Source organism: Solenopsis invicta, unplaced genomic scaffold (genome assembly GCF_016802725.1).
Source record: "Solenopsis invicta isolate M01_SB unplaced genomic scaffold, UNIL_Sinv_3.0 scaffold_741, whole genome shotgun sequence".
NCBI classification, from domain to species: domain Eukaryota; kingdom Metazoa; phylum Arthropoda; class Insecta; order Hymenoptera; family Formicidae; genus Solenopsis; species Solenopsis invicta.
In genome coordinates this window covers 809-12,888 of record NW_024105353.1, presented here as the reverse complement: position 1 = coordinate 12,888, position 12,080 = coordinate 809, and the positions used below count along the sequence as shown (strand labels likewise).

Here is a 12,080-nt window from a genome sequence, read left to right as displayed (position 1 = left end):
CTCTACTTTAACTTCTTTACATAAGAGAACAACATTAATTCACTATATGTTATAACATTCAGATTAGTAGAACGTTCGGATAACGGAACTTCGGATATGAGAAGCTCTACTGTATAGGCAAAGATAAGTAGATTAGGTCGTTAAAGGTTGCGAGCAAAAATTGGATCATTTTAGTGACAGTTTCCAAGTGAAAATAAACCTCTTTTTACGTGAAAGAGTCTCCCGTGCACGTGTTAACTCGCGCGTTTGTAGTGTAGATACACGCCAGAAGATAAGCCAAAGAATGACGAAGGGGTAAAGGACGAAGCGGGGTATCTGCAAGCCCGATGACAGGGGGTGGGGTCAGCCGGGGTATTTACCCCGGGGCCTGGGTGTTCCAGGGGCCCGAAGGGATTTAGTCATCTCAGCAATGACTTGTCATAAAAAATTAGCGGGGAAGTAACAAAGAGATCGACTTCTACATTTGCAGAACGAAAAGCACGCAAAGCTTTGTTAAACAAATTTAATTAATTTAGACTTAAGTAAATTTTACCTAGTCTTGTTAAGTTTAACATTGTTTAATTCATGCGTTCAAATTTAAAATAAATATTTGTGAAAACGTCTAAAAATTTTTATTACCAGAATACAAATGTAATAAAACGGTAATTCGTAAGCTAGTTTTACAATATTTTGATATTGCTACATATTTTTTAAAATACTCAGAGGGCCCGTTGGCAAAAACTACCTTGGGGCCCGATGTGACCTCTCGACGGCCCTGGGTATCTGTGCTCTCCGCGGTGAAAGCAATCGTCGCGACTGGCTTAGCAGCATTCACGATCCGTGACCTAGGCCAATTATATGCGAATGATTCACTAAAATCGTTAAATAACAGCCTACTTCGGCAATTCGCCTGAGTTTAGAGAGCAGGTCTGACCAGCCGACAACGTTGCGCATCGATCGCGACTGCGTTCTTTGCGTTTAGTCATCGGTCATTGGGTCTCCGTTCTCGTCTTTTCGATTGAATAATCGTTTTTCATTTTCGGTACGATCGCTCATGAACTTCTGGGGCTCGAACCCTGGCGATTTCTCGCGAAAGGAGCAAGTTTCTTGACCTGCATTATATTTTTTACAATAGACCCTAATTAAATATTGTATTCTGCGAGAATTTCAAAGTAAATCTTTCTATTATTCTTAGGCAACATTTATTTAAAGAATATAGTTATGATGAAAAAAGTTTTATTAAAATTATTTATACATTGAATTTAAATAATTAACAACATTAGAATAAATTAATAAAAGATTATTATTACCATTGTCATATTATTACCATAGTCCTGTATTCAATTATCATGTAATTAAAGCCGTTTCAATCTTCTCTGAACAGACCGTTATGCCTTTGTGTATTTCTTTCCAATTTATTTCATGTTAAATTGAAGGACGACTTTCAATGACATTATTTTGACGTAATGAGATAAAAAAATTATGCTATTATACAATTCAGTATTATAACAGGGTGGCAAAAGGACGATCTTTCAAGGCGATTATTAATTAAAGATCACAAGTAATAATGAACTTTTTAAAAGTACAGAATGCTTTATCCGACCGCGTATAACTGATTATGAGTCACACACAGTTATCATGCGATTTATGTCAGGATAGCAGAAATGTGGAGTGCGATAAGATAATTAGCATATTGTACCCTTCGACTTCGTCTAAATAAAATAATTTTATATCATACCATAATTTGAAATTATCACTTAATAGTACTTCTGATCCCTGGCAACAAGTATCAATTAACTATAGACTTAATACAGTTCTTCTAGACTCAATACAATGTTAACTTAAATATAAATTTATTAAAAATGATTGTATTAATAAAACAATTGGTGACAGTTACTTCGTTGATATGTAACATATTTCATATCAAAAAAGTTTATTACTTTCGTAATTTTTTTTTACTATTAATATCTTTGGACCGCAAGGAGTCGTTAAAAGAAGCGGTTAGGCATAGGCGTATTCGTTCAAGGTTTGTGAAAAATCGGTCTACAGTTTTGAAACACTTTTTACAATATAGTCTGTTTCAAGAAAATCATGTCATCTCTGAAATGATCGATTCACCGAGCGATGGATAAGAAACGGTAAATCGAGTTCTCCGCAGCAGCGCGGCGCGGCGGCATATCGGCACGTTGAGCAATTCCGCAATCACGTTTATTGACGAGTCGTGTACATACGCGTTTAAACGCGCGAGGATCTATGCGATCCTGGTCAATATTCATGTTAAGCATGGCGAAGTGTACTCAATTAAATTGAATTAAACATTATCCGTCTGCGCGGAAGGCGGCGAGTGGATGCGCACTCTCGATCGTAAACCTGCGGCGGCGCTTGAAATACCAATACGTACAAATTAAAACGCGTGCTATTTGCGGCTGAACCAAGTTGCGCCTGATTGCCATCGTTATATACATATTTCGGGTTATTTCAATTATACCGCGTTCAGAGTAATACGGTAATAGAGAGTTGTCAAAAACTTGCGTCTTTCGGAGAAAGCAAATGATTCGACACAGGAATAAAATGAACATCTGCAAAGTTAAAGAGCAGCTCTTTAACTTTGCAATCAAAAAAATATACAAGTATGTTATTAATATTTTTGTAATGAAAGCTAAAGGTTAGTATGCAAAGAAAAAAGTTCTTAAATCATCAGCATCGGTCTAATTGGAAACATCTTGTTAATTCAATAACAGTAAGTATTAATGAAATAAAAAGATTAAATAAATTTAAAGGAATTAGACTCATTGTCAGAAGAATTAACGGATAACATTACTGTAGAATTTTCAAAAAATCGGTTTTTCTTTTTTTGCTTAAATGACGCTTTAATAACGCTTATATAAAATAAGGTACAAAAGGTCTAAAAGCGAAAAATGATTCCTAAGTGTCATTTTTGGAAGTTTAAAGCATCGTACTTTTCGGCAAAATTTGAAGCATTTGCGAAAGGATCCTTCTGATCGTGAGAATAATAAGAAGATTAGTTACCTATAGTAAATTTTTCTTTAAAATCGGCCAAGAGGGATCAGAAAAAGGGAAACATCAATAAAGAAGGCCAATTGTATGGTACAGGCATCGTAAATTAAAGATAAAGGAAAAATTTCTATCTCTGTTACAAAAACTTTAAACGCATTTTTCTCGAAATCACTTTTTTTAAGCTTGCATCCATAACTTCCATAAATCTTGACCGATTTACTTGAAATTTTAACTGTAGCTTCTAAAATACATTTGTCAACGAACTACGTACGGATGTTACGTTTTGTTGTAAAATTTTTTTTTATAAACAATTTTCTGCAAATTTTTTCACTAAAAAGTATTTTTTTTAAAACTTGTGTCATTTTTACAAAAAAAAATTACTTTTTAATTTCTGTAAGTAGTAAGCCACTAGCTAATGACATAAAGAATTAAAAAAAATTGGTTTTTTGTTCTAAAGAAAAAAATGGAACAGATTTTGGTGCGGCAGTAAGGCACCTTCCAAAACGAGTAGTCATCATTGCCAAGCTTTGTCATCGCCATTTTGTAATAAAAAATACAAAAAAAAAAATTTTTAGTACTTTGAAATACGTAGAATAAGGTACTTGAAACGGATTTTACGTTACCATTTTCGTTTTCCCATGAAAAATGATCAAAAATAGATCTTTTTTGGAGGCTCTACAGTGGTGTGACCCCTTAAATCAGAAATACGACAAAATATTGCCAATACGAACTAATACTAAATGTTCATGTGTATATAATAATTTTATTATTAGATACAATTTTCAATTCATGCAAACTGCGCACTGAATATTTTGTCAGTTTTTAAAACACAATCCATTACATGAAGCCGGAATTGGCAATGTAACATATTAAATTGAGTAATTTAATAAGTTATGCTAACAGGCATTTATAAGATCCCCCATCTTTTTCTCAATCCCAGAAAAAACTGTAGAGAATTTATTGTGAAAAATAACAGCTGTAGGATTCATACAAGTTAGGCTATTTATCGGCGGAATAAGTTAGCTTAGAATAGTAATTAGCATGATAGAAATGAAGGCGCATAACGCGAGAGATTTAGAAAAGACGGTTGAACCGAGGAGAGAAGTAAAAGTGACGAACGAGAGAACACGGAATTGGAACAGCGTAAGATAGAAAAAGACAGAAGTAGAGATAAAAAAGTTAAAGTGAATAAAAATGATAAAAGGGAATTGACCACATTGGAATAGGCCACAGGCAATCTTCTTAAACAGATAAATAAAAAGAATTATAAAAGTGAAATAAGAAGAAAAGTGGAAATAAAGTAATAAATAGAGGAAAACCCTGATCACGTGATTCGCCCCTCGAAATCACGCTCCGAACACTCTCTCCCTAATTCAAGTTATCGGTTATACAGTTAATTCAGTTAATTTTCTTACAAAGTAACGCCAAGTGTACAAGTGAGTTGCCATTTTTTAACAATAAAGACTTTGTTACGTTTAATCAAGATACAAAGTGTAAATTACTGCGAAGCTCAACACCTCGCACCTCTCATCCTGACATCATTCTTGTGCAATTATCCCATAAGCCCACACACCTCTGCCAAAGATCGAATCTAGGACCTGCCGACTTTCCGGTGCGAGTATTTTATTGTTAGCCAATTCGATCACTGAGGCATGTGGTGATTGTTTGTGTAATAATTTATGTATATAAACAATGAATTGAATGCATTTATCAGGGAGCGTAAAAAAGATTAAAAGTAAAGACAATAACAAGTATAGTTAAATGAATAAAATTTAGTTCAATGAACTACTCATATACACTATATATATAGTGTGAAGGTGTGAAGGTAACTGTACCTCATATGACCTATCTAAGCTTTTTTTTAATTTTTTGCTGAATCCAAAATTAAAAACTGATGGCCAGATTCAAAGTAGAAAATATTTATGAACATTAATTTAAAATATAAGACAGTTTTAAATATTTACGTAGCCGCAATGCATAAAGATTTTTAGAAAGTGTCATTTAGGTCGTATTAGATACATAAGTTACTTAATTGTTCTAACTAGTCTAATAATATTATTTCGTTTTCACAAAAAGTGTTAGAAAGATGGATAATAAAAAGAAACAATAAAAAAATGTGATTTTATTATCAACAACAAAATACAAAAATCGAGTTGTCAACTGATGCAAACACGTTGACAGCCTGTACAACACAGCGTTAATTGTTCAATTCATCATATAACCAAGAAACTTATAGAAATAACAAGTAGGCCATATTGAGTATTAAGCTATATAGGATATACTTACGTTATATACATTTATATAGAAATTATAATAAATCGTAGTTACCTTTGTATAAATTCTAGAGATTTTTCAATTTTAGGTAAATAGCAAAATCCATAAACGTAGTATGCGAGAAAAGTTATCAAGATTCCTTCCAGAGAATTCGTGGAAGTAATTGAAACTTTTTTACCAATAATGACAGTACATTTTGCATTCTCGTCGTATAATGATTTTCCTGCAATTCAAAATTATGATTAAAGGTGTAAAGTAAAGCATTTATTGTTTAAAGGCTTTTAATAAAAATACCTCTGATGATAAGCACAGGATACTCAGTGTCAGCAGCATTTATTACATCAGCATCATCAACGTCATTCTAAAATATAAAAATATAATAACAGAGAAATATTCGACCGGTAAAAACACAAACAAGAACGCCTTTGTCCTCAACAGTCGTAGCTAGATCTTAGTGCTTAAATTTATTTAAGAAACAACTCACTATAATTTAGTAATTAAAAAAAAATTTTTTTAATATTATTTTTTAAATATATTATTTTACTTTTAAAATATATTAATTTTACTCTACTTCATTATTTTTTTTTATGTACATTTCAACATTTTATTGAGCTTTTTTTATTAATGACTTATACTTACTCCAATTATTTTAAAAAGAAAATTTTCCTTTTCATTGAAATAAAAGATTAATAATCGGAAAATCACTAATAGTTTTGGTATTTTATCCTTCCTTATTTGAACAGCTGTTTTGCAGTCGTTTATAATCTCATTTATTTCATTTGCTTTTTTTTCTGTGAATGTTTGAAATATTGCCGTATGGATTTCGTCTTGTTACTAAGTGAATTTGTCCAGACTTGAACAACATTTTTCCCTAATAATCGAGAACAGTGTTGAAAGAAACAATCGGTTTCTTGTAAGAAAGGCCACTCAGCAGCTATTATCTCTAAATTTCTGTTTTTATCATTTAATACGGCACGAAGAGTTGGATACGTTTCTTTCATTAATTTTAAAACTTGTGGATTTATTTCGTGAAGGGCGAAAAGTTTTAATAAAGTACGTCGTTTATTTTCACTTTCAGCATTTTCATCTAATAGAATAGGTGCATACTCAACGCAGCCATACTCGTCTTGACGTCGTGATGTAGCTTGCTGCTGACGTTCTTCTTGCTCCGCATCGTCACTGTCATAATTCGTAGCTTTCGAAAACGATTTACGTTTTTTTGAATTAATCTTATAAAGACAGGCGTTATAAATTTCAAGCCGTACGGTTTCTAAGCCACTTCCCCACATTTCATCGTTACCAATTGTATCAGCAAAAGTTTTCGGATAAGTATTGCAGAGAATTGTCGCAATTTCATGTGCTTTACTTCTTGTCGTGTTTTTGAGAGTATCAATCATATATTCTACGATTTTCTGAATAACTGCTTTTCTGTCGGAAAAACACAGTTTATCTCCTCTTACGCAAGCAGCAACTATTCTTTCCGATAATTTACTCCATACTCCGTCTTCTAGATTTATTGATTTTACTTTTGTACTTGATCTATTTGATGAACTTAATGCTTCAGAACATGTACTGATAGAACTAGAATCTGAAATGAATAAAAAAAAAAAACACTTGAGTGTATACAGGAAAAGGTGGGATAAAACAAGGTAGTTAAGGTTTGATGATAAATAAAAACCAAGTTTTTAATGAAAAAAGTAATGAAATGTATACCTGAAATGTCATTTCTCTGCATTGTCGAACTAGATTCATTTAAAACAATTTGGTTATCTTCATTTTTTTTATCATAGTCCGAAGACATGTTTATACCTAAAATCGTTAAAACAATCATATCTTTAGATTGTTCTGCATATTCCAGTAGCACATCATTATCATCTATCTCTGTTCCATCGTTTTGTAAAAGTAACTACAAAAAAATTCAATTACATTATATTCTTATAATGAGTAGGTTGATAAACGTAACTCATTTTTTGTAAATAATACACATGTAACGTTTTCTTTGGGAGGGGGGGAGTTCTGATTACTTATATAAAAAATTACTTTACAGATTACTTATACAAAAAAGCAAATAATTTTTATTTGTAAATCCATCGATTTCTAATAAAGGTACAACTACCTATACTATTCGTAAAAACGTTTTTCACATAAAAAAAAGATTTTAAAATTTTTACTAATTTGAATATATTTACGTTGCACTAGTCTAAAAATAATAAAGTAAACAACACACAAAAATTGAATAGTAACTATAATCTTAGTTGAAAAAATACAAATTATAAATAATGATAAAAACTTATAATTACCTTGTAAGTATTGTCTTCAGGAAGTTTTAATTTTTTTATTGCAATTTCAATTATTTCGGATATACTATTTGCTTTTATCATGATTCTTTTGTGAATAGGTGATTCTACTTTGAATAATGGCATTTTGCGATCTGAAAAATAGAAAGAATCTGAGCACAAAGATTGTCGTAACATTTACGACAATCTTTGTGCTCAGACTCAAGAGGATCCTGAAGTTCTGTTTTATACGTTTTGATAAAACGTATAAAATGTATAAATTTATTAGAAATTAAGATATTAAACAAAACAATAAAATTAAATTAAATAAGACATTTAACATTTCAATATGGTACAGCAAAAATTCTATAAAATATGAACTTAATTTAATAATTATAAACTTTAATAAATTTATAAATACGTGTTAATCAATAAATTTTTTTCCAATATAACGTACTTAATATGATATCGATTATGTAGATGGTGTCAAACACAACGAGAAACAAAACCATACGATGATTTAATGCAATACATATTTCCTGTAGTATAAACATACAATGGTTTGAAGTATATCATTTCATGTAGGGTACGACATATTCATATGATTTAATTTGGCCAAGTTCATAAGCATTAAGATATGGTACTTATTTTCCATCACTTCAAGTAAAACATAAATATTCTCTTCACAGCAGAGAAACAGTAATATTTTTCTGTATATCGATAACCATCTTGGTGTAAAACTAAAGCATATCCTTGTTTATATTCGGTACCTTTCACAACAACTCTGCTGCATTGCTGGATCAGTTGAGGTAACTTAGCATTCTGTATAGCTTTTTGTATATCTTTGTTGTACAATTCGATGTAAAAGTTACTAACTTCATAGAATTCTGTTTGGATTCTAATATCTGTACCTAATCGTACAAGACTCTGTAAAAGTTCATGTTTTATGCTGAGAGATTTTGGTACATTTATAAAATTAAGGGTGTATCGAATGGCTCTTTTAAAAAAACGATGCTTGCTTTCAAAACGCATAGTCCACACTTTCATTAGAGGGCCAAACTGCAAAATGAGTTCAGGATAATGAATCAGGTAATGATGCTTTGGACGCAACTTAATTTGAGGAAATAACAATTTTCTTGTTAAAATGTACTGAGAAATAATTAATTGTAAATAAGGTAAACAAGATTTATGAATTATTGGAGAACAAATGATTTCAACTATTTCACTGAGTAGAAGTATGCAAACCCACACTTCATCATCAATTGTTTCGATTTTGTCTTCAATTAAAAGAGGCAAAAGTCTAAGAAAGTTCCAAATTTGGCAAGCACCTCCAGATATTCTCTTGTTCATAGCACTTATTGTACAGGGTTTATCTTGTCGATCTTCTGTCGAATACTTAAAGTTCTCAATTCTCTTGTTTAATTGTTTTAAAGTAAACCACTTATTATCAATCAAATAAGCAATATATAATTGCAAATCAAAGGCTACAATTCCTTCAAATAAATCATGTCCTAAACATGGAGGTAACCCTGGTACACAGACATGATAATTTTTTAATTGATTGAAAACTGAATTGAATTTGATACCTTGAAAATCATTTTTATTTCCAATCTTGTCTAAAGCATTATTGTATGATTCAATGTTCCTTGATTCGTATATTTTACATGAACCATTAGCAGAATAAAATTGTTCTCTTGTTACATGACAAAATCTGCAAAAATATTGTGCTGTACTGAAATTTTCAACAAAACCTCCCAATCCGTGACTGCCTAAATTGTCGCCAGTGATAAAAACAAGACAGCCTTTAATAAATTTACTATCAATTTCAATTCCTGTTGCTTCAATAATTTTTAAATCCTCTACTATTTTTCCATAAACACTTTTATGATTAAAATCTGCTTCTTTACATAGAGCAACAAGTTTAATGCAGTTAATGTGACTACGAAAGTTGTCTGGTATGTTACCCAAACTCATATAAATGGCCAATAATTTATGTTTTTTCTTTGCTGAACCTATTGGGTTAACGACTTCAAATGCATCTTGGTGAAGAGTTATTTGTAAAGCTTCTGGATTATCTTTGAAAAACAAGTTGCTTTTAAAAACTTTTCCATCTGTAAAATCTTGTAAAAATTCATCGTGTTGGGGTTGCAATCTAAGATCAATTACATTTTGCAACGATTTATCCTTGAAAAAATTTTTTAACGTTTCTTGCACAGGCACGTAAGCAAAATACTTTTTCGTTACTTTATCGATTTCAATAAAGATTGGATCGACGTAATCAAACTCTTTTTTAAAAAAATTTTTATATAAATATTATAATCTGTTTGAAAGATGTTATTACTTTTAATCCAAGGATCACTTTTGAAAACGTTTTTCATAATTTGATTTATTTTATCAGATGAAATTTTTTCAGCCAAAAAAGATTCTTGTAATTTTTGTTGAACGATTTCTTGTCCTTTCTCATGAATGTAATTTATTTCATTAACTATATACTGAATTGTTGATGCTGGAAGTAATAACTTACTTTCTAGTTTTAAGTAAAATTGACCAACATTTTTTAGAAATAAATCTGATTCATCAGCATCGTATTGGGCATTATAAGGTTCATGTTGCACTATCATATTGGGTTGGTCATCAATTTCAAGCAGTGTGTTGTTTAATGACTCTTCAGATTCAACAACAGGATTTTCAACAGTAACTATTTCTGCTTGATCATAACGATTTTTATGGATTTTTGATATGTGACTGGTAAAAGAAGATAACACAAAATACCTTCTTTTGCAATTTCGAAACGGACATTGGATTTGTTGATTTTTATTAATGTGCTTTTTCAAATGTTTTATAAGAAGATGAAAGTTATCAAATTTTTTCTTGCAAATGTTGATTGTACATACAAATTTCCCTCTTTCATCAGCAGAAAAAGCTATAGACAGAAATGTTTCATGCTTCTTTGAGTGTAATCCATGGGTTCGACGTAAGTGTGCTCTTAAATATGTACCACTTTGGAAGCATTTCTTACATCTGTCATAGCCACAATAATAAAAATAAGTAATGTTTCTATGATAAATATGATGGTCTAAGTGTTTTTTTAAATATGGAGTTCCAAAATTGCAGAAGTTGCAGTAAAACATTCTAACCTGCAATTTGTTTAAAAAAGAAACAAACTTTAATTTATTTGCAATACGCACAAAAAATCTCAGGTAAAATTAGAAGTAAAGGAAATATGCTCAATATGGCCTAATATTCAATGTCACCTACTTGTTGTTTTTAGTAGTTACATGGCAAATTAAACAAATAAAGCGTATTTACTAATATATCGTACTTACTTTAATTATGCTGCGAGTTGTCTAAATATAAAAATATAAATGTAAACTTAATACTAAGTCACATCGGTCACATACGCACAAGCTGTTACATTTATCGCATGCTTTTTATTTCAATTTTCTCATTGTTTTTTTTTTATCAAACAGCGCTAGGTTTTGTACATTAAAACTTTTTTAAATCTATCTGGGTTGTCCGTAAGGACATCACTCGAAAGAGTGTGTAAAATATTTTGTCCGTAAGGACATCGCTCGAAAGAGTGTATAAAATATTTTGTCCGTAAGAACATCGCTCGAAAGAGTGTGTAGAATATTTTGTCCGTAAGGACATCGCTCGAAAGAGTGTATAAAATATTTTGTCCGTAAGGACATCGTTCGACAAGAACGAGCGTGTCAATGTAAACACGCAAACACACACACACACACACACACACACACACACACACACACACACTGAGGGAAATGTAAAAAATTTATTTTGAAAGTGATATTTTATCAGTTACATTATTTTGCAATGTTAACTAATTCCATTTTTTATGCGACTAGTTAATATTGTAAAACAATGTAGCTGATGAAATATTGCTTCTAAATCGTATTACTTTTAAGTATAGATAAGAATTTTTTACATTTTCCTCCTGACGGAAGAGACCACCACCTTCTCGCGGTTTCCGTTGAGCAACACTATGTACGTTTGAGTAAATAAATATTTATATAAAATAAAGTAAATGTGAGAAAACAGGTTATAGTAAAAAAATAATTTAAGTAACAGTTATATTTATGATATATATATTTACATACTTGTTAAATAAAAACGCGCATGGTGGCCAAGAGTGGACTTAAATTTTTTAAACATATTTTCATTGCCGTACGAAGTTAATGAATACTGCGCCAGAATTCGACTGAAGAATCTCGAGATTGAAAATCATGTTACAGCAATAGTAACAGCTATATGTGATTTGAGTGGAGTTGTCGAAATGGCGATGAGACTCGATATTCCCCGATAGGACAACATTTATGAAATTATATGACGAAATCTTGCATACAAATTGTAATCAGCAATTATGTAGGTACATTTAGAAAAATAGATGTAGAAGAATTGACCTTTTATAAAATATTGATAATTGTTCAATTAATTTTGAAGGAGTATTTCGGTAAAACTATAACGATATGCGAATCATTATTTTAGTGATATATTTGCAAAATTAAATTTGTA

At 31.0% G+C, this 12,080-nt stretch overlaps 1 protein-coding gene across 4 annotated transcripts; it reads right to left on the bottom strand.

The window, feature by feature from the left end:
* Positions 1 to 5,234: 5,234 nt before the first annotated feature.
* On the bottom strand, positions 5,235 to 11,037 carry LOC105205425. 4 transcript variants are annotated; one of them, XM_039459552.1, is made up of 7 exons: positions 8,318 to 8,458; positions 8,005 to 8,086; positions 7,572 to 7,702; positions 6,985 to 7,177; positions 6,379 to 6,859; positions 5,566 to 5,632; positions 5,245 to 5,494 (listed from the first exon to the last, which is right to left on the bottom strand). In XM_039459552.1, exons 2-6 carry the CDS (start codon positions 8,057 to 8,059, stop codon positions 5,608 to 5,610), a joined length of 885 nt encoding a protein of 294 aa, XP_039315486.1. In that variant the 5' UTR covers positions 8,060 to 8,086; positions 8,318 to 8,458; the 3' UTR covers positions 5,245 to 5,494; positions 5,566 to 5,607. The 4 variants fall into 4 exon arrangements, with proteins under 4 accessions (XP_039315485.1, XP_039315484.1, XP_039315483.1 ...); XM_039459551.1 differs by lacking the exons at positions 8,005 to 8,086; positions 8,318 to 8,458 and adding an exon at positions 9,134 to 11,037 and having other exon boundaries at positions 5,235 to 5,494; XM_039459550.1 differs by lacking the exons at positions 8,005 to 8,086; positions 8,318 to 8,458 and adding an exon at positions 10,072 to 10,920 and having other exon boundaries at positions 5,242 to 5,494.
* Positions 11,038 to 12,080: the final 1,043 nt, after the last annotated feature.